This window comes from Callospermophilus lateralis, chromosome 2, assembly GCF_048772815.1.
Source record: "Callospermophilus lateralis isolate mCalLat2 chromosome 2, mCalLat2.hap1, whole genome shotgun sequence".
In the NCBI taxonomy this organism is placed as follows: domain Eukaryota; kingdom Metazoa; phylum Chordata; class Mammalia; order Rodentia; family Sciuridae; genus Callospermophilus; species Callospermophilus lateralis.
Genome location: NC_135306.1, coordinates 67,450,216 through 67,473,877, shown reverse-complemented (window position 1 = coordinate 67,473,877; position 23,662 = coordinate 67,450,216). Strand labels below are relative to the sequence as shown.

Below are 23,662 nucleotides of genomic sequence, written 5' to 3'. Positions count from 1 at the left end.
TACTTGCAGTTCCTAGGGAGCAAAGAATGGGGAAACTCTGCATTGGAGATTCTGCTTTCTTTGTTTTTCTTTTAATACCAAAGCGAAAATATCCCATTCTTGTTCACAGTTCATCAGGAAAAGTGCAAATCGGAAAAACTGTGGAAGCCTCGGGCGGTGATGGAGCTGGACAGAGGATGGTACCGCTCTGACACCTGACTCCAGGTGCTCCCAACGGGGTTGGCCAGGAGGCAGGGTGTCCTTACTAATCAAAAGGCTGGTGAAGTCCCCTCTCCACCAGAAGAGGCGGCCAGCGAAGTCGGTCTAGAGCCCTCTGCTACCGGCTGGTACCTTAGTAGCGCGGCGACAGCAGACAGGTGCCGGCCCAACAGCGTGCCTTTGCTGGTAGCACAGCTGCTGACACAGTGCTGCTGCTGCTGCTGCTGCTGCTGCTGCTGCTGCTGCTGCTGTAAAATTGTCCGAGCGGCGGCGGACACGTTCAGCAAAGGGCCCTGGGGGTGCAACAGGCACGACGGGTGCTGGAGCAGGCGGCAGTAGCCCCATGGAGTCGGGGGCAGACTCTGCGTGGCCCTTCTTCCCTCAGCGCTGACTCCTTGCATAATACTCTCAATGCTGAAGGAGGTGTGCCCGCCTCTAGGCCGCGACACCGGGCCCTTGCCCTCCTCCCAAGGCTGTGAGCCCAGCGAGGGCTGCAGCGACTGGAGAGTGCTGGGAATTGCCAAGTCCGCGCCTTCCGCACTCCTGGGCGCTTCAGCGTAGGCCGGGGCTGAGAGCAGCAGGTAGCGTAGTGGATGTGGGTGCAGCAGTGCACACTGGCGGCTCCCGGGTGTGGTGGTGGGATAGGTCCCCGGGACAGGCTGCGTCGGGACCGGGGACCCTAGCAGGAGGCCTGGGTGGGGGCCGTGCAGGTTGGCGGGCGCGGCAGGCTGTGGGAAAGGGTGGTACAAGTGACCGCCTTGGGACGGGTGGTGGCGCTTGAAACGCTTCCTACGTCGAAGGAAGCTGCCGTTGTCAAACATGTCCTGGGAGGCGGGATCCAGGCTCCAGTAGTTGCCCTTGCCGGGATGGCCCGGCTCGCGGGGGATCTTGACGAAGCAGTCGTTGAGAGAGAGGTTGTGACGAATGCTGTTTTGCCAGGCTGGGAACTTGCGGCGGTAGTAGGGGAAGCGGCCGCTGATAAAGGCGCAGATACCGCTGAGCGTGAGGCGCTTGTGCGGGCTCTGCAGGATGGCCATGGTGATGAGTGCGATGTACGAGTAGGGGGGCTTGGTCGGCTGCGGGGCATCCCCAGAGGTCGCCGCGGACCTCGTCTGAGTCCTGAACTTGCTGACAAACTCCGAGGAGTCGCTCTGGCCATAGCCGCCCTCGGTGCGCTCTCTGGGAACTGGAATCGCAGCGGTTCGCGCCCCCTGAGGCTCGGGCTGGTGCGGCCGTTCTAGGTGTTTCGGGCTCCCCTCCACCTCCTGGTACTCCTCTTCCTCCTCGTCTTCATCTTCCTCCTCTCCCAGGACATCAATTTCACCGTCTTCTCCATCCGACCTTCGGAAGCTGGGCTGCGGTGTGAATCGACTGCGCTTGGCTCTTGGTAAGCTCATGGAAGGGCAGTTATTGCAGACGCAGGGAAGGTGACGGTGACTCACCTGGCTTGGAGTATGTTGCCTAAGATGAGTGTTTCAAGAAGCAGAAACGCTAGTACCTTTTTAGTCTTCGATTGTTTGTTTCTTCTCCTTTCCAATACCATTCGGCAAAGATGCACTTTGCCTTTTATTAAAGCTTCTTTGAAATCTTGAGTGCCGGATCCCCCCCCCCCCTTTATAACCTTCTTTCCCTACCTCAGAGCGGTGCCACTTCCCCTGACGCAGTCCAATAAGGAGGGTCAGCAGCGCAAACATTACTCAAGGGAAGAGCCCTCAGCCCCCTCCTCCTTACAGCCACCCGCCAAATGTTTGGCTTTTCGAGTTTAACCAGCCCACTAGCCCTGGTATTGCCTGGGTTCTGTGAACATGTTTTAAAACTGTGTAAATGAAACTGAAGAAAATATGGTCTTCAGCGGCTACCTTGACGTTCGGACCTTTCTGCAAACAGAATTTGGCAGTGGGGTGGAGCACTGAAATGTATATGGTGTTGAATTATCAGTAAAAGGATTTATTTGAGGAGAGGGATATTTCTTAGATGGTTAATCACCCACTTTCATTGGTGGATTTTGTCATCATCCAGAATGGTGGCCTTAATTATTTTTAAATATTCAGCCCAAGGAGTCTATTGTCCTATCTTCCATACAAGTTTCCCATATGCTCTCCCTGACAGGGAAACAAAAAATGTGAACTTTAGCTAATGATAATAAATCAAAGAAACCTTACACTAATTGTACAAAGCTACCATACCATTGAAAGATGTTAATAGTGTGTGCATAGAGGGAAACTACTACCTGCTTAATCTACTGTAAATCTAAAACTTTCCTTTAATAATACATTCTTTTAAAAAAATAAACATGGAGAATAAAAGGATCTAAGAGACAAAAACCAGAAACTTAAATGCCCATCAGCTGATGAGTAGATGAACTAAACATGACATATCCATACAATGGATATTATTCAGTAACAAAAAGGAATGAAGTACTGACACATATCACAACATGGATGAACCCTGAAAACATGATTCATGAAAGGAAGTTAAATAGGCAAATCTAAAAAACAAAAAGATTTGTGTTGGCTGGGGGAGGGGACAATGGAAAGTAACTGCTAAAGGCTGTAGAGTTTCTTTTAGGGGTAATGAAAATGTTCTGGAATTAGATAGTGGTAATATCTAACTGTAGGTATACTAAAAAACATGAAATTTATACTTTAAATGTATCGATTTTATGGCATATCAATTATATGTGAATAAAGTCATCCCCCAAATCAAATGTTAAAACAAAAGGGCTATAGCAATGAAAACTAAGTTGTATACGTTGGGAAAACTTAATAATGGTACATCACTCTAAACAAGAAAAAGGAATTCCTAACTTCCCACTCCATCAATTCCATAGTGTTGCCTTAAGAATCAAGTCTTAGCCGGGCATGGTGGTACACACCTGTAATCCCAGCTACTCAGGAGGCTGAGGCAAGAGGACTACCAACAGTTTGAGGCCAGCCTGGAAAACTTCGTAAGTCCCTATATCAAAATAAGAATGAAAGAGGGCTAGAGATTTCGCTCAGTATAGAGCATCTCTGGGAAGTATCCCCAGTACCATTAAAAACAAACAAAAGAATCAAGTTTTATTTTGTAGCTTCTACAACATTTAACATAGTGCCTTACTGGGCACTCAAGCATTTGGTGATCACTTATTTGTTTTAATTTTGTTTTGCCAGAACAACATTCTAGTTTGAAAACCAAACCTTTCTAATCTAATCTTCAAGAAGAATGATGATGTTTAGTTTTTCTCCATTCCACTCTATAAAAATTTAAGGTAATTTGGTCATCAACAGAGTTAAAAGGTAAAATTGATTCTACTATTAAGACTCATTCTGAGAAAATAATTCTAATATCTTTTTTTCTCATTCAAATAGGGTGAGTTGTCAGATAGTCAAAAACAGAATTCACTTCTTTCTATATCACCCCTAACAATTTTAAGACATTTCTGGAAGTGAGAAAATCTTCTTAAAGCAATCTAAAAATATAGTTTTCCCACCTACCAGTAATCTAAGGGAAACAATTAATCAATTAGCAACCAAACCCATAATGTTCTAAAGTAGTGAAAATCATTAGGGTAAAAAGAAAAATCATTAGCTTTTGCTTTACTTGTTGACAACTGCTTTTAACATTCACTATCTAGGAATTAAAAACTCTAAAAGATATTTTTGTTTATCCTAATTTCTACCCGCAAGTCTATAAAATGACTAAATTTCTCTTTAATTTTAGAATGTTATTTATTTATGCATTTGGTGCTGGGGAGTGAACCCAGGGATTTGGCCAGGTTAAGCATGTGCTCTACCACTGAGCTACAACCCCATGCCAAAGGATACTTTTTTTGTATGGTGCTGGGGATCCAACCCAGGGTCATGCTCATGCTAGGCATTCTACCACTGAGCTACACCCACATCCCCCAAGACAACTTTTTAAAAATAAAAATACTATAATTTGAATAGAAGCAAACCCCCCAAAATTAAAAACAATACAACTCTGGGTAGCAAGAAGGGAAGGTGATAAAAAGCCACCTCCACCCCCACCCCACAAGTCTGCTTAGGAGTCTAACAAAATGAAATAAGCTATCTTTCTAACTCACACACCATTGGTAGTCATTAGGACAGAGAAAACTTTGAAAGTTTTTACCAAGTTGACCTCTTAATCACCCGGTCCACCCCTCACACCTTATGCTGATACCTCCCTATATCTCTCATAAACTCAGTACCAATTTTCTTGCCTCTTTTTAACTGGAAAAGGCCTCCCAAGGAAACATTTGTTTTAAGGTGTGCAGAAGCCTTAATTGTATATGCAAAAAAAGTCTTGTAGAAAAGGGAATTCACATTTGTTGAGACTCTATTCAGGGTGTTTTAAAGTTGAATTCCTGGAACAATCCAAAGAAAAGTTGCCTTGTTACTTCCATTTTATGAAATGAGGCTCAGCAAGTATTGTAATTTATCCTGTATCTCACAGGATAAAATTTCAGATGAACCACATCTAAACTGTGATGATAATGATCATCATCATATTACCCTACAGATCTTCTATAGCATAAAGAAAGGTCCACATTAATATTATTATCACTTCCCAAACCTCTACAGAATATCTTTAGCAAGTTTCCAGTGTCCTGAAGGTATAGACTAAATTATGGCTCTGATAATTGGAAAATATTTTAGGAAAAATAATGAATAATATACCCTCAACTCAAGGAAGGAATAAATGTAACATACAATACAGTATAAAATCCAAAATAATCCATGAGATGCCAGTCCATTGTGATAGACAAGTTTCAGAAAATGTGTACTGCCTTACACTCTGAACAAAGGCAAAAGATAACAGTCTTTTGGAAGGCCAATTAATCAAAAGCTATTAAAAATTTTAACGTGCATATCCTAGAAGCTAGTGATTTCACACTTAAATATCTACTCTAGAAAAACATGCACACAGAGGTGTGCACAAAGATCACACTCAAAGTCACTTACCAGTGTACTAAGAATAATCCTAGCTGGGCACGGTGCCACACACCTATAATCCCAGCAGCTCAGGAGGCTGAGGCAGGAGGATTGTGAATTCAAATCCAGGCTCAGCAACTTAGCAAGGCCCTAAGACAGGGTGAGACCCTGTCTCTAAATAAAATATAAAAAAGGGTTGGGTATATACCTCAGTGGTTAAACACCCCTGGGTTCAATACATTGGAATTCATAACAGAAGTAATGAAGATAATAGATGATTGAAATACATCCAGTAGGAAGGATCCTAATGTTTAACTCTGTCCTACAAGGAACAAAAATCCTAGCTGCTACTACCCCTGCTTTCCACCGGACCCCCGTCTCCAAAATACATTATTATCTTGCCTACCTAAATGACTTACTCTCTTTATGTGGAGCTCCCTTCCTTACTTTGTATGAATGACTACTTTTAATTCAGTTCTCAATTTAAGGGCCACCTTCCATGACCACCCAATCTAAAGTTTATCTTTATATCAGCCTGCTTAGGACTGCCTCCTATTTTCTCATTTATGTATATCCCTCCACAAGACTGTAAGCAATGTGAGAATTTGGCCTTTATCTATTATGTGCTGTTTCTACACCAGCACTAATACAGAGGTAAACTGGATGGTCTCTATAAACTTAAAAAAAAATAAAAATAAAAAGTATTCTCTAATCTAAATTTCTATGCAGCAGTTAAAGAATAAGACAGATTTGTAAGCACTGTCATGGAAATGTCCTTGAGGGTATCTATGACAAATGTCTAAGTTCCCTGAAGAAGCAGCTTAGACTGGCTGTGATCCCTGGGAATCCCACTGTTTAATTCTGGGAAACAATGTATAAGTGAAAAGAAACAATGAATAAGGATGGAACATTGGTTTAGGCCTAAGAAGTGACAGAGATGAGGGAGGAGAGAGGGAAGACTCACTTTATCTGTAATGTTTGCATTCTTAAAACATACTCATATACAATACTTGTATAATGAAAAACATTTAAAGATTAATTTAGTACACTTCAAAGGAAACAGATATTCATGAGTGTTATAGATATTCAAGCATACAGATTAATATTATTTCAGAAATTTCTCCTACAACTAATGATAAAGCCCTTTTTCAGGGTCTAGAACAGATCGATTTAGACACTTATTATTTGCCAAAGAATATTATTGTGAACACATTAGTTATAAAACAAATTTAAATTGTTAGGAAGAATAAAATATTTCTATAGGCTCTGCTATGTGCCAAGAGCTGTGTTGGATGCATTATAAACCTATTTAATCCTGGAATGATTGCTATTATTACCCACTTGATAAATAAGGAAACCAATCTCAGGGTAAATACTTCGCCAAAGATTACACAGCTGAGAAGCAGCACAGCTAGACTTAAATCTCAGATCTGACTTAAAAATCAGTGTTTTATTGGGTTGATTTATTGTCTGTCACAAAATATTCTTTTTCTTTTGTTCTTGTCTTTTTGTTTTTTGTGGTGCTAGAGTCTCACACATGCTAAGGAAGCACTCCCACTGAGCTACATACCCCCAGCCCCTCAAAATATTCTCTTACACCTGAATTAAAGAGAATGGATTCAAGAGGCAATAGGGTGGTTATAGAGAAGTTATATTTTTAAAATGTAGAACAGAATAGAAGGAAGATTAGGATCAGCAAACTTACCAGCAGACTCCAAAAGAATGTAACAGCAATAACCAAATCAAGGTAATTTAATCCATTAGCTTTCTCTTTTCAACCATGACAACCATTCAAAACACAGATGTAACTCCTTAACTTAAAATGTATGGAAAAAAATCCAAAATTTTTTGATAGTCTTTTGATAGTCTTCTATCATAGCTAACAACTATTAGTTCGTGAAAGCTCTTCATTAAATTCTACCTACGCTTTTCCAACAATCTGCGTAAGTTATGCTGACTTGGCCCTTTAGATTCCTCAGTCATTATGTACTTACACACTAAATAAAGATTATTAAACTGTAGTTAGAGCTGATGGTTTGTACCTCATCACTTTTTAGCTCATAATTAGAATTAAAGAAGATGAAAATAATCAAGATGAATTTAATACCAGTAGTAAAATTAGCTTAGAAATTCTAAAATTGGAATCTCCTAAATATATTACAAAATAGCTGAAGTTTCATTACAAGATCAGTAAGGCTTGATTATAAATAAGAGATGACTTAATATCTTTGACTCAAATTTCTTCCAGATTTGAAGTCATTAGGGACAACAGAGACTTATTTTATTTCATGTAACAGAAACTAAGTGAAAATAATTGTTCAGAAAAAAAAATTTGTTAATAATCATATCTCTTGAGTCAGCTGAAGTTTTAAGGGAAAATGAAAATGTTCAAAGGCTTAATATTAATATAAATAATAAAGGGTAGGAATTCCACATATATCAACTTCAAATTGTGAAAAATGAATTGTGAAAGAAATTTTTGTGAAACATTTGGCTTTCCCCCATTTTAAAAAAAAAAACTTCAGAGGTTTTTTCTTTTAAATTTTATTGTGTGAATGTCAAATGTTTTATAGTACTGATTTACTAAATTTTATTAATTCTGTAAAATAAATACTATCTTAAGATACACTGGAATTCATAACAGAAGTAATGAAAATAGTAGATGATTGAAATGCATCCAGTAGGAACTTATTCTCATTTTTACCATCTGGTCCTTTTGATAAAAAATGCTTCTAGTGTTATGGACATACTTGATCTTCTTTGAACTGTGTTGTCCACTGCTTTTCTGTTTCGGTCACTGTAGCAATAAATAGTTGTTTAAGAATATTCTTATCTAAATTCCTGCCTGCAAATAAAAAAAATAGCATAATTATATTTTGCTTATTAAAGTAACATAGTTCACCCATCAACTTCAGATTGTTAAATGCTTAATGATCTTCAGAAATCTATAAAAACAACATAGTTAAGTGATTCCTTTTTTGATTTTCTAATTAAGCCTCAGAACCAAATTGGTACTTAAGAGTAATCACTTTTCTAAAATTATTTTAAGTGTAAAAGGCCTAATGAGTATCTGTGAATGTTATTACATGACTAAGACAAACACACTAACCACAAGCTTATTTTAATTAAAATAAAGCACATAATATCCTACTTATAAAGCATATAATATCCTTTTCAAATCTTTTTTTAAATTTTGCTTTAGAAATTTTATCCTTTGCCACTTACCAATAAAGACTAATCGATTGGTTCTCTCAGTGTCATCTTCCCAGCTCACTGGAGTCTCTTCCAGGTCATAGAGTTCATGGACACCTTGGACAATCACTTGTTGTGGTTTGTCTTTGATCGACACCAATCCCTGCTTCACAGAGAGTGATCAATCAGCCTCAGCTCAAAGTTAAAAGCAGAAATGATGCATCACTATGAAAGGCTTAATTTCTGCCATTTTTTTTTCAAAAAATTCATAAATCTGGGGAAATTATTTTACTCCAATTATTGTGCACTGAAAATAGTTTCCTAAAAGATAAATATTCTTTTTTGAGAGAGAGAGAATTTTTTAATATTTATTTTTTAGTTTTTGGTGGACACAACATTTTTTTATTTTATTTTTATGCGCCCCGCGCATGCCAGGTGAGCACAATATGGCTTGAGCCACCTCCCCAGCCCCAATAAATATTTTTTTTAAAAGGACTTGTGTACATTGATTTTTTTTTAAATCCTTTTTTCTAATAATAGAATTAACACCTATAGTAGGGTATTCTTTTTTTTGCATTATTTTTGGTGATACTGTGGATTGAACCCAGGGACACACTACCACTAAACTACATTTTTCAGCCCTTTTTGTTTTTTTATTTGGAGACAGGTTCTCACTAAGTTGTCTAAAACATATTTTTTTTTCCAGTACTGGGGACTGAACCAAGGGCCTGGTGCATGCTAGGCAAGCATGCTAACATTGTGCTACATCGCCAGCCTAAAAAAGTCTTTCAGTGTTATTGATCACAATCTAAAACGGAAACAACAAAATGATAAAATGTAATATATCACATACTATTGATTATTCTGCTTTTAAGCAGAATTAGTGAGAAAATTTGAGAAGTTAAAGGATTTGGGTGATTAATTAAATTATCTGTTCTAGAAATGTTTTGCAATAAATGGAGTAGAACTATTATGTTTATCTAAAGTTCACTTTGTATTGATTTACAGAAATGGGAAAGAAATTATCTGATACACTGGCTGCTATAGGGATGAAATTAATTTCTCTGAAATGTCTGTGACATATATTTTCACATATATATTTTTTAAATAGGAGACAAGCCGCTCACTCATTCCTACTATACAATTTTTGTGGGTTTTTGGCATACTTGTTTATTTGGAGGATATTTCCTTTCAGGGTTTTTTTTTTTTTTTTTTTCCTCCTATGTTCAGTTGTGTGATCTGCTTTTTAAATTTGAACTTTTGGAATAAGAGACGCCTTGGGAAAAATTATGCAAGCATCAGTTTTCTATTATTTATATAAAGATTGTGAAACATCAGCTGTTACTAGAGTTAACATTTTAAACATGGTGATGATTTTACGACTAATTCTTTTTAACAGAAAAGACTGTTTTGCTCCAGAATCACTTAGTGTTGTGATAGGAGGAGGGCCAAAGGCAGAGCCAAAGGAGGACAACTGCTGAGAAGGTGTCACACATTTTAAGGGCAAAACTGAAATTGAGATAGTACAAGATAAGATAATGAACTCTACATAGGTCATGGTGCAAGCATTAGTATAAATACCCAAACTTTGTCTTTCTAGATAACCACCCATGTATAGTACCTAGGGGATAAAAGCAGTTATGGGAAGAAATGTGTTCTGCCGGTTGAATCATGGGAAGTTGCTGGTGTTACAGTCATAAAGCAGCAGCAAGCAAGATCTGGGTTATTTCCTCTGAGTGGGTGGGATGTGCAAGTAGACCAAGATTCACCTGTATCACTGTGCAGAAAATCCTAGGCAGAGCCCCAGGAAGTTAGTTGTTAACTAGAGAGAGAATCTAGTTATGAACAGTAATAGAAACTTGATGCACACTTGTGAGATGACAAGAGTATACACTGAAATGACTGATTAGTTATGCACACACCTTAGAACCACTCCATTGAGAGGAAAAAATACCTTTTGACATATATACCCAAATGTCAAGTGATATGAATGACTTTCCACATAGAACAAGAATTCTTCTAGTCCTTAGTAACTTTGTATAGAGTATGATAAATGTTTAGTGTCTGCTGAATGAATCAAGAAGCATAAGGCTCAGCAGGGGAAGGATTTTCAACAAAATTTCTCTGTTAAATGAAGCTCTCCTGGAAAAATAAACACAGTTTTCTCTAAGTGACCAATCTCTGGTGCCAAGGGGAAGAGAATATGATGGAGTCAAGCTCACTAGCCAAAGAACTGCTCAGAACACCTGGGAGTAGAGAACAGGGACTAACATTTCAAAGCACACAGGTTGTTTTAGCAGCAATACTAAAATGAAGCTGTGCAAATAAATCATGCTTTTTGCAGTGATTTCCAAAGCTCCTTGACAGCAATGGGAAAAAATGAAAGTCTACAAAGATATTTGTACCAAAACCAGTGTTTTAATTTAAAATCAAATATAGTTTTTATTTAACAGCCAAGAAAACGACTTTGTCCAAAAGTCTACAAGGGTAATATTGCATACTGCACCTTAAGTCGTATGACCTCCATGCAGTGATTGTCCTTGTTTCTTACATTCTTTTCCCACAGGAGATTCTGTATCAAGTGAAATATTTTAATAAGACCAAGCATTGCTAATAATAACAACTATGCAACAAACAGCTGATCAATCATTAATCAGTTAAAAACTGTATTCACCTGAATAAATATATTTAGACTGTCTTCCTTCACATTTCCTGGTACTTCAAATGTGATTGTAACAATACTCTGTAAATCAACAGAAATAACAATTTTATATTAATATCAAATTTATTTTAAAATATAATCCATTTTAAGATGAAAAGTAAGGAACATATTGGGAATTTTATGTTGCCTTATAAATATGTTAATTATATTTTTCTTACTATAAGTGCTGAATTTTGGAATTAGCAACTCCTTTTATATTCTGCAGAGTTGATCAATAGTTTAATATTTACACAAAAACCTCTCATGAAAGGACAGTCATTATTTAATTCCTGCTCTTTAGGACTCTCATGAAAGAAGGAATGTTAACATACATTGTGGACCAAGTCCCGAGCCAGGCTCTTTTGCCTGTGTCATCTTGTTTCCTCTTTCCATTTACTCTTCACAGTGATACTGGTGAGTTCCTTTTCATAAATTGGGTAAGATGAAATTCAGCAAAATAAACTATCCAGAGCCAAGGTACTACTGCTCAAAAGTGAAAGTGTGACACTGATCTCATGGGAAAATAAGTACAAAGGAAAAGTTCATTTTCTCTCTAACTGAATAAGCAAGGGCTGAGTGGAAAAGAGATCGTAGAGATGAAAATGACATTTTTGGCTTAGAATGTTGAAAACATTATGTACAGAATATAGACTCTGAGATGCATATTTCCTCCTGATCTTGACAAATCTCTTGTCTACAGAACCAGAAGTTTAGGATTTCCTTGAACAGATAACAAAATTCAAACTCCTTTTTGCCAATATAACCCAAAATTTCAAATTTAGTGACAAAAAATTGCATAAAGGCTAAGCATAATGATAAAAATATAAACTTCACCTTGCATAATAAGATATTCAAGCCAAACTCAAATAGCTTAAAACAGGCATTAAGAACATACAAAGGCATAGCTTTGCATAACCTCCTAGAACTGTTTATCTGGCCCAGCATTTTTACTCATCATCAGAAAATCATATAGGAATAGTAGAAAACATGAAAATATCAAGAACTGTTTTTTAGTGAACACTTAAAGTATTAAAGACTAATTTAAGCACAAAGACAGGGACATCTAGTTTCCACTCTTGTCAGTAATAGAAAAGGAGAATGTGCTTTCTTGCTTAAACAGGAGGCATACAAGTCAACTTTTTAAGAAAAAAGTTTCAAGTTGGACTTTAAAACAAAAAAAAACAATTAAAAAAGACTTAGAGGAGTCCAAGTAATCCACAGGAAGTACATTCTAAGACCACTGGTATACATGCCTGAAACTGCAGATAGTACTGGGCCACAAATTTAATGCCCTTTCCATCTTAAAAAAGCACTTGTCATGTACTATGGTTATAACTTTTGTAGTATAAGGTGTGACAGTAAAACTGGCACAAATTTCTTTTTCCTTCTTCATAATTTCACTCACAGATTCATTCTTAGCACAGATCTTAGCAACTTCATCATATAATTTTTTTTCTTTCCTTATGATAACTTTCACCTTATTGCTAAATGGAAGCACCTTACAGTTTCTCTTTGTCATATCCAAATCGTCAACATCACTACTCTTGTGCTCTGGGGCCATTATTAAGTTAAATAAGCACTATGATACTGTGACAGCTGATCTGACAACTAAGATACCAAGAAGTGACTAATGAGCACTCAACAGAGTGGATATGCTGGACAATGGGATGAGTCACATCCCAAGCAGGCCGTAGCTGGATGGTGACAGATTTCATGCAATTTCATTTAATTGCATGCAATTTAAAGTTGCTGAACTGTTTATTTCTGAATTTTCCATTAAATATTTTTGGACTGTAACTAAACATAGGTAACTGAAACTATGGAAAACAAAAAAATGGATTATGATGGGGGGAGTCTACTAGTCAGATAACTAAAAGGTAGTAACAAATGTCAATCAAAAGGTAGTAACAAATGTCAATCAATAAGTGAATATAGAAAATGTGGTATCTACATACAATGGAATATTATTTGGCCTCAAAAAAGAAAACAGTTGTCATATGCAACAATATGGATGAATCTTGCAAATATTATGCTAAGTAAACTAAGCATGATTCTACTTTTATCAAGTGTCTAAAACAGTCCAAATCCATAGAAATTAGAAAATACAATAGTGGTTACCAGGTAATGGGAGGGCAAGGAAATGAGGAGCTGCTATTCAATGAGTTACAGTCATATAAAATGAATAAGTTCTAGAGGTATGCTGTATAATAGTGTACATACAGATAATTACATTGTATAATATACTTAAAATTTTGTTAAATAAGTAGATCTCCGGCAAAGTGTTTTTTTAAGCAAAGTAATAAAAATACTTTAAAAAATCTTAATAAATAGACTATGTTTTTAAACTATTGGTTTTCTATATAATTTAAAGTAATACTATTACACTTAAGCAAAATGACATTTTCTTTCCTCATTAAAAGAAATCACTACAAATACTTACATTTCCATATCAAAATATGAGCAAACCAAAATATATTGCAAAAGATTGCCAAATGAAGCACAATTTGTCAGTTTCAAAAGATAGCAATTAAGTCTTCAAAGTTTTATGATGTATTTTATTCAAGTTGGATAACTCAGCTTTTAATATTGAGATTGTCTCAATTTAGGATTCAATACAGTCTTAATTTATTATTAAAGATTTTATGATGATATTTTTCTTTTATAGGTTAGAGATATGACTAATATTTCAGGGGGTACAATTAACTCCAATGTGAAACAAAAAAGATTTTTAAAATTAAGATGATACATAGTGGTGCTCAAGGAGGGCAATCTATATTTTGGAACTATGGTTTTCTAAATCAGTAGACTCTTCTCATATTAGAAAATTCTTAGCAAGATGAAATCCATAAATTCCAAGTGCTATCTGATGAGAGTCAAAACTCAGAATTCATAATTGCCTCTAATAATAAAGTAAACATAGATTGTCACTTGGGGTTTCTGGCCTACCTTCCTACCCTTCAATCCCCAGGTCCTCCTTATGTGAGCAAATAAGGAAATCATGAGGGGGGAAAAAACAGAGAACTACATTAAATATTACTCAGGGATAAAACTTCAATAACCCATGCATAGATTATCCGATTATCCTAGCTATTCCAACTTCAGACTTTTTTTAGTTTATTTTTATTTTGAATCTAAAATTAAGTCTCCTTTTCCTAAGTCTGGAGACATGAAAGCAGGTAAGTGAGGTAATAATTCAGAAAACTAAAACCTACAAAAGGAAATGACTCAAAAATAAGATTTAAGAATAACTTATGTTTGCTCATTTCATCTTTCTTTTTTTTAATCCACCAGGGTATTTCTCAGTTTTTTACTCTTTTGCAAACAATCCACAGTATGTAATAAACTTATACATGTTTTCTTCATCTGGAAAACAATCCACTGATGTGCTTAAACTCAACATCTACATTTCCACACTCCAGCTGGTGTCCCTTTTTGCCTGGGTATGATATTATACTATGATGTTCTGCCACTCTTCATCAAACCTCATACACACACACACACACACAAATATCCAGGTTTATCCATTTCTTTAAGCTTTCATTATGAAGGCTTCCATGGCATGTAAATTTAATAAAATGATGGGTTTTCTTTTGTTAATCCATCTTCTGTTATTATTAGGACCTCAGCCATGAACTTAGTGATGGATAAAGAAGAGAGAGATTTCTTTCTCTATACCTCAGATCCACTAACAAAATGACACTGTTCATATCTTCAAATCACATAGCCCCTTTTCTGCAATATTATATTTTGCCCTATGTTTACATACTTAAAGGAGGAAAGAGCTTCAGATTCTTCTGTAGAGTTTTTATAAAAATAGCTGGGCAAGTGGCACATGCCTATAACCCTAGCTACTTGGGAGGCTGACAATGGAGGACTACAACAAACTTGAGGCATAGCCTGTGCAGCTGTCATAAAATAAAATAAAAGGGTTAGAGATGTAGCTCAGTGGTAGAGCACCCTGGGCTCAATCCCCATTACCACAGAATAATAAAAGAGAGCTTTTATAAAAAACAGACATGCCCTATTTACTGGTGAAATGACATAATGTCTGGGATTTGCTTTAATACACTCCAGCAGGGGGATGAGTACATACAGGTTCGCGATGTATTTCTGCTTCTGAAATATTCTGTTATGTCTGAAAACAGCCATATATACTTTTAAATTCCAATAAAAAAATACTGGGAGGATAGATGAAATAAAATTGGCAATATACTAAAAGTATTTAAATTGGATGATGCATACATGGGGTCCATTTTACTATTCTTTCTACTTTTGTGTACCAAATAGAAAATTTTTGTAATAAAATGTTTAAAATACATATTAATATGCATATCTAAGTCCTATTCCTAAAAATTTGAGGAGCAGAAACTATTAAGTATGTTTAATTTTTTTTAAAGGCTCTATAAGTGATTTTGAATACCTACATTTAAGAATCACTGATTTTCATTCTTTTAACAAATAATTCACTGAGTACCTCCTTCACACCAAGTCCTGTGCTAAGCAATGAAGAATTTAAATTTAATGAATTTATATAGACTATTTCAACCTACACTACAAGACAGGATAAATGCCAGCATGGGGTACCATCAAGATACTATGGGTGTAGATATTAGCCATTATAAAGGTTCATATAAGTAAGTACTTTCTTCATTTTTAAATTCCTTATGATTTCTAGTATGATGTCCTTCATTCACAAGCTCAAGAAGAATGTGTTTCAAGTTCATCTTTATGAATGTTATCACAAACAGTCAATATTTCCCAAAAATTTCACTAGCAAGGACTTGTACTTCTTTTAGTCATTCATTTTAAAGATGTTTCTCCTAGGAATAACTTAAGATAAACAACACAAAGAAAGGTGCCACAAGCATGATGGTATAGCTCCACATAAACATAGCAAAAATACAGACAAATGAACTAGAGGCTGCTGTTAACTTGGCCCTACGGAAACTGAAAATGACTCAACTGAGCAATCACTGCCAGACAGAAGAGGGAACACTGCAGTGTGCTGTTACACTCACACAGCCTCTGGGTGGGTATGGGTATGGGTGTTAAATGGAATGAGGAATTATTCTAAAGGTCTACCATCTATGATCTGCTTAAAAAAAAACATGAATACAGTGAAAATATATATAAGGTTTGTTTCTAGCATCTTAAATATCCACATCAAGGATTAGAATTTTAGATCATGAAAAATACCTTACAGAGTTCAAATTTAAAGGGCTACCTAAAGGTGAAAATCAAAGTCGACTTTGTTTAAATAAGTCTTGCTTATACAAGACTTTTACTTAATCAGTTGTTTCAAAATAGTTAAAAACAGACTGTAGGTAAAGGCCTCAGGATACTTTAAAGGAGAAATTTCCATAGTAAGAACTGAGCAAAACATACTGTGACAAAAGAGAAGCCAGAAAGTAGGATGTCCTAAGATTCTAAACAACAATGGTTTGATGAATTCCTGTTAATGTGTTTAAAAGCTGGATTAGACAATTTTAAAAGCATTCAAAATTCTGAAAATTATCAACACAGTTCAAAAATACCATTTTAGAAAGATGATAATAAAAAAATTTTAAACATGGCCAACTAAGTGAAAGAGACGCTTAAGATGTTTTTTTACCTGATCAAGGTGAGATTGTGTGGCTGATACATGTTGAAGTTTTTTCTGCAAACTAAGAATAAGTGATTGTAAGTTCAGAGATCAATATGTTTCTGATTTGATCTTATACATTACTCAGAGAAACAAAGCCAAATAAGGAAGAGATTTACATTAATTGAATCTATTCCACAGTTTCAATTTTGCATATTATTCACTTATTTTAGTAGATAAAAGTGAAAAAAGTTGTTTGTTTTCCCGTGGTGCTGGGGGATGGAACCCAGGGCATCCCACAACAAGGTAGGCAAGCACTCTACCCCTGAGCCAGAATAGATAGTCTTTAATAATTACCTTATATGTACATATATTCACACACATAAACAAACACATAATAAAGACTGATTTTTCAGCAACACTCTTTTGGGTGTTAAATATGTCAGTACATTTCTTAATACGTCCTATTTGAGCTTAGACAAATATAAATAACAGTTTTATACTGTTCAAAGTTCCTTAATTTTCCCTATGCTTTGTTATCTGAAAACAATGCTGATAGCTAAAGAAAGAAAGGTAAGTTTTTCCTTATCAAAATTTTCCCATAGGAACAACTTAAGATGAACAACATATACAAATACATATCAATTTATTTAAAAACAAGAAGTATCCATAAATACAAACCTATACACAGTTACTGGTCAAGAGAAAAAAAGATTAGAATCTTAAGAATGCATTGTCCCAATATGAAGAGTCAGAAGATCAATATGGCATAACAAATTACAACCATAACAACTGTAGTATACATTTAGAGACTGATGGGGACAAGATGGAGGAGGGACTTAAAACCTTGCAGATGTTTTGCCTCCAAGAACAGCAAGGAGTAAATTAGTAACAGCAAGTTTAGGAAAGAGAAAGAGCTTACAGGAGCTACTTGAGGGAATAAGTCTCATTGGGGGGTCTCACTAGGAAAAGTGTCAAATTAAATCCTTCCCAGCCCATTGTTCAGGAAAGGATTACCCTGGTTAGCAGCTAAACACAAAGAAAAGTTCTACAAAGTCCTTACCTCTAGTGGTGGGATCACATTAAATAGTTACTTCTTTAAGTGTCCCTAAAGCACTATAATTCTCTTATAAGTGTAGAATAGGTTAGAAAACCATTGAAAACTCATGTTTTTCATAATCCAATATTTAATATTTTTGGACAATGCATACAACTTCATATGCAAGCAAAACATCAAAAATTTAACAATGAACATGTTTCAGTTTCTAGTAAGTCTCAGAATTTTGGATCCTTAATTTGTTCTCTATAATAAAAACAAAGGAAAATGTGCACTGGTCTATTGGATAAGTGAGTTACCAAAAATCCATGAAATTTGTGAATCAGAATCCCCATTTTGCATGTTTACTAATAATCTTGTAACAATTTCTGACTCTATACTAATAAAAGTGTATAAATTTAAAACAGTTTGGTGTTCTATATGTAAACCATTTTGTTCTGTAAAAAACAGTTAATTTAGTTCTTTTCATAGTTAGATAGAATAAACAAATTTTCTATTCCTTTCTTTTTTTATTTTTGGTGGTGCTAGGGATAGAAACCAGGGCCCTGTGCATGCAAAGCAATGACTAAACCAACTGAGCTATATCCCCAGTCCCACAACTTTTCTATTTCTCTAGGTAAAAATACAGATTAATATCAACAACTAAATGCTTTAAAGAAAATACCTCTAAGTACAGCAAATTATAGCAAGACATGAGTAGAAATGAAAAACAAAAAATGATAGTTCAAATAGCAAAACAGGAAATAATTTCACATTATAGTCCTTTTCTTAGGAACAAACTACTAAGGAATAAAATACATAAAAGAAAAAACAGTAATTTCAACCAAGAAGTATTTTAGTGTTTGATATTAAATGACAACTTGCAACCTCTTAGGCTCAACAAAGAAAAATTAGTTTAAGAAAGGCAAACTTAAGCCAGCATGGTAGCGCATGCCTCTAATCTCAGTGACTCAGAAGGCTCAGCAGGATTGATTGTGGGTTCAAGAACAACCTCAGCATTTTATTGATGCCCTCCACAATCTAGCAAACCACTATCTTAAAAAACAAAAAAATAAAAAGGAATGAGTATATAGCTGATTGATAAAGGTACACTTAGGTTCAATATCTAGTATTTAGAAAAAAAAAAGAAAAAAATGAGGCAAACTTAAAACAATATTATTTCATTTCCCCAAATAAAAACACTTCTAAATATTACAAGATCTGTAACCAGACCTGGGGATGTGGTAATGCGCTTGCCTGGCATGCGCGGGGTGGTGGGTTCTATCCTCAGCACCACATAAAATAATAAATAAGTAAGTAAAAATAAAGATGTTGTGTCCACCGAACTCTGAAAAATAAATATTAAAAATTCTCTCTCTCTCCTCTCTCTCTCTCTTAAAGAAAAAAAAAAATCTGTAACCACCAAAACAGCCCATGGCCTCAAATAAAATAATACAGTTCTAAGCCAGATGTGAAGGGTAAGAAAAAAGGAACATGGCCCACTGCTGAAATGTCATTAAATATTCGTGTGTAATGTACAGTAGTTCTGGAATAAAAAGAAGAAAAGTAATGGACCTGAAAAATAAAAACCTCGGATGGGCTAGGCTTCTGTCCATTTGAGAAATGAGTAGCAAAAGACAAAATTATCTAATTAGGAGACAGCCTCAGCCAGTCATCTCCCTAGTAAAGCCAGAACTAAGAAAACACCGTTTTGTAATGACTAAATTAAATTTAGCTTAGGGCCATAATCATTGGGGGGAGGGTGGGTTTTATTTATTTTAGAAACACAAAGGCTTTGTATGGAAAAAAAAAATCAGTAAATTCTGAATGACTGTATATTCAATCATTATTGAACAAAAAAGATACTAAGAACCTGATGACTGACATTAGAGAAAATGGCTCACAGCACTAAAGGAACATGTTAGAACTTTGTACAGGAGTGTCTTGAAAGGACATAATTATATGTCCTATAAAACAACAAGTAAGGTGCCAGATGTGCTGGCCACAGCTATAATCCCAGTGACTTGGGAGGCTAAGGTGTGAGGATAACAAGTTCGAGGCTAACCTTGGAAATTTAGCAATTGCTCATATGTAATTTAAATACAACAAACTTTCCTACCTTTCTACTAACTGGAACCAAAAAGCAGATGTGGATTTCGTCTGGGTACCTGGAAATGTCTGTACTTTAACCTGTTATTCAGTTACTCTTAAAAATCCAACATTAAAGGATATAGATGAAATAAATAGCTCTCAAATGATAAGCTGACATCTACAATGACTAGTTCTAGTCTTGACTTCTAGAGTGACAAGTTCATCTCTTTGACTTTCAGTTTTCAAACTGAGGAAGAGATAAATGCCCTGCCTGTCTCACACTTCCAGGTGCCAAAACTACTCTATTTTTTTAACCACACTAAATGTGAATCTAAATTCTCTAATGCATAAGGGTAAAGAGATCCAATAAAATATTATCATGCTCTATTATCCAATTGCTTTAGATGCTACTTTCAAAATATGAGTAAGACAGGGTGAAAAAAAAAAACAGTTGAAAATAAAACTGGTTTTAAAGCCATGGGTGTTAAAATTACATATACATGAACTGGAATTTGAGTCACAACTAGAGAACTATGCACCACGTCTAACTGTAAGCAAAACTGGCTCACCAATTCAAAATACCTAAAGAGCTGTACATTTTTGTGATCTTATATGACATATACAGGGACTTAAAAAGATATTGGGGCTTCGGATGTGGCTCAAGCAGTAGCACGCTCGCCTGGCACGCGTATGGCCTGGGTTCGATCCTCAGCACCACATACAAATAAAAAGATGTTGTGTCCGCCGAAAACTAAAAAATAAATATTAAAATTCTCTCTCTCTTTAAAAAAAAAGATATTCATTGCAAGCATTATTCACGGAGCTAAGATGTGAAAACAATCTAAATGCTCATCAAGGATGAATGGATAAGGTAAATGTGGTACATACATTAAATGAGATATTATTCAGGCTTAAAAATTAAGAAGAAAATCTTGCCATTTGTGACAACGTGAATTTACCTTGAGGACATTATGCTAAATGAAATAAATTAGACAATGAAAGCCAAATACTGCATGATTCCACTTACAACAGGTAGGTAAAACAGTAAGATCCATAGAAACAGAGTTTAGAATCGTGATTGCCAGGGTGTAGAGGGAGAGGGCCTCACACATGCTAGGCAAGCGCTCTACCACTGAGCTACACCTCCAGACCAGGTGCTGTTATTAATGAGTATAAAGTTCCAGTAAGTTCTAGAGATCTGCCTTACATCATTATAGAGAACAATACTGTATTGTATACTTAAAAATTTGCTAAAAGGGTAGACCTCATGCTGTATGTTCTTACCACAATTTAAAAAATACTAATGTTCAAAAACAAACAATTTTTCTTCCCTCCCTTATCAGAAAGATTTCTCCCATAAAGCTGACCCATCACTAAAGGAAAGGGAAATGTTTGTATGAACACCCAAGCTAAAATTTTCTGTGTATATCATATATTTTCCCAAAGAAAAAACATTATGAAAAGAACAGTGGTTGGCATAGAAATATTAACAATGAATCTAAGGTTCACCATCATTTACTTTAATTTCATAGGAAAATGCATTGTGATTTCCAAACAACCAATTAACAACACTTTCAAGGACATAATTCATTAACAATGATCATATACTGCTGGATATGGTGGCACATGTCTATAAATCCAGCAACATGGGAGGCTGAGGCAGGAGGATCATAAGTTGGAGGATCATAATTGGAGGGAAGGCTGGGCAACTTGGCAACTGGGCCTCAAAATTAAATTTTTAAAAAATGGTTGGGAAAAAACTTAGTGGTGGTACACTTGCCTAGCATGTGTGAGGGACTGTATTCAATCCCCAAAAAAACAAACACACACCCATATACCCACACCCATACACAGAATGATCTTGTATGTCAAAGGAATGACAGAAAGTTTAAATAAATATAAACAATCCCTATAACTGTGGAATAAATGGAAATTACATTTTAAAAATGACCAAATTATCAAAAACATACCTTATTCCAGAGAGACTATCAAAGGCATGAAGATCTAATACATTAGAGAGATCAACTCTAAAAGGACAAAAATCCAAATGAATAATTGAAAATTCTGTGAAATATATCAATTAACCAAGAAAAATATCTCTGAGACTCTTATCAAAATATATAAGCATAAGGATTAACCAGTATATCATAAGGAAATGCATATAAATGACAGACAAGTTATAAAAAAGCTTCCTGTATAAAAAATACTTCCTATGTAACATTCATAAAAGTGGGTGAATGAGCAGATCAAGGCAGAAAATTACTTGGTTATTGCTTCAACAAACTATAGTAGTTTTTTGTTGTTGTTGACTCTTAACAGTCTTTCCAATCTTGAAATATAATTTATGAGTTTTTCAAATACTACACTTTCACAGCAGAAAAAGAAAAACAGCTGAAGAACTGAAACTTTTCCAAGTAGCTTATTATTCCAAAGATAAATGATAAATGGATGCATAGATACATTACAAATACCCTTGAAATTTCTGTATTTATTTTACTTCTCCTCCCAAGATAAAAGAGGTAATATAAAAACATTAGGAGTCAGGAGCTGGGGACACAGCAAAGTGATAAAGAATGTGCTTAGCATGCACAAGACCTAGGTTGATCCTCAGAATCAAAAAGAAAAATTTAAAAAAGAACCAATCAGCCAATGTATAAATATTAATTCACTCTAGGATTCCATTTACATGTGGGTTTGATTTCATTCATTTGGAATGGGTTTGCAGATAGAATGAAACTTCCTATTAGTGCTCTATCTCAATGGACATTATTTCTCTTGGAATTATTTAGTGATAATTAAACCTTATTAGGAATGCAGAAATTTAAATTAGATGAGAATAACATCACAATTAGTATTAGGTTCAGCTTAAAAACACAAAAGTAAATTTATAAAGATGGGTGGTTGATTTCCAATTTTAACATAAGCCCCCAAAAGAGCAGAGATCAGTAACTTCTTCATAATCAAAGTTAAAAATGAAGGAAATGTCTAATGAAAATGACAAAAACACAAATTTCAAAATCAGACTCCAGGAGCTTTTCAAATGCTTACTAAATTTTTTCACAAGGAGAACAATAGTTTATTTGTCAGATTCATACTTTTTAAAATGTATAATCATAAAAGATAAAATATCTACTTTAATTTAGAACTGACCAGCTGGCCTGCTTTGGTCCCTCTCAGAAGTCTGCACACTGTTAACTACAAACACTTTCTCTTGGCATAGAGAAACAAATCCCTATCTTATTAAAAGAATACTCCAAAGTTTTACATTAATAGACTATAGAAACATTTTGAATTCTGGACATTCTAGATGTGCTGAGTTAGAAAAATAATCAAACAAAGTAGTAATGTCCCATGAAGAAATTTTTGAATATCATTTTACAAATGATATTCTGAAGACCAAATTCTGAAGATTAAACATATTTCCCTTTTCACCTTCACAGTCAGTGAATATTTATACTGACAGGTAAAAAATGAATTGACTCCTCCCACCAAGTTAATTATCTTCACCTTAGAAAACAGCTTCAAGTTCAATAAAGTTGGCACATGCAATTTTATGAATATCTAGTTGTTCTAAAAAATTACCTTCTAAATACACACTGTTCCTGTCTTTGAGAATATGTTTTATATCCAGATTTTTTGATATTTCCAAAACAGACAGGATCAATAATAGGTATGTATATGCAACAAATAATACTCTATAGTGAAAAATAAAATATCAAAGATTCTCACCAAATTCTCAATGGAGAGTAAAAGAGGAAAACAAAATGGAAGCTTCTAGATGGGAAGTTAATATGAACTTTCTCAAAATGTAACACTGCCATGAAAAAATCCTTCACTCATTCAAGGCATATGACTAGAAAACTAATATCCATGGCATTGGATGCTTTTATGTTCCTCCTTTGGAGATATAAACACCAGATCTTTTCCAAACCTTTTTAATAGAAAAA

The 23,662-nt window shown here is 35.4% G+C and overlaps 2 protein-coding genes across 3 annotated transcripts in view; both read right to left on the bottom strand.

Annotated features, from left to right (window-relative positions):
* Positions 1–248: 248 nt before the first annotated feature.
* Positions 249–1,595, bottom strand: LOC143390961 (forkhead box protein D4-like 1). The gene has a single exon (XM_076843451.1). It carries the CDS (start codon positions 1,593–1,595, stop codon positions 249–251), a length of 1,347 nt encoding a protein of 448 aa, XP_076699566.1.
* A 6,055-nt stretch (positions 1,596–7,650) lies between these two features.
* Positions 7,651–23,662, bottom strand: part of LOC143390959 (zinc-regulated GTPase metalloprotein activator 1B) — a 42,463-nt gene continuing 26,451 nt past the window's right edge. The window contains exons 10-15 of one of the 2 annotated variants that reach the window (XM_076843448.1): positions 21,686–21,742; positions 16,619–16,670; positions 10,981–11,049; positions 10,813–10,878; positions 8,340–8,472; positions 7,651–7,959 (exon numbers count right to left, since the gene is read on the bottom strand). In XM_076843448.1, the coding sequence (XP_076699563.1) occupies positions 7,853–7,959; positions 8,340–8,472; positions 10,813–10,878; positions 10,981–11,049; positions 16,619–16,670; positions 21,686–21,742 (484 nt within the window). In that variant the 3' untranslated portion in view covers positions 7,651–7,852. The remainder of the gene's footprint in view (positions 7,960–8,339; positions 8,473–10,812; positions 10,879–10,980; positions 11,050–16,618; positions 16,671–21,685; positions 21,743–23,662) is intronic. The other variant, XM_076843449.1, reaches the window with a different exon arrangement.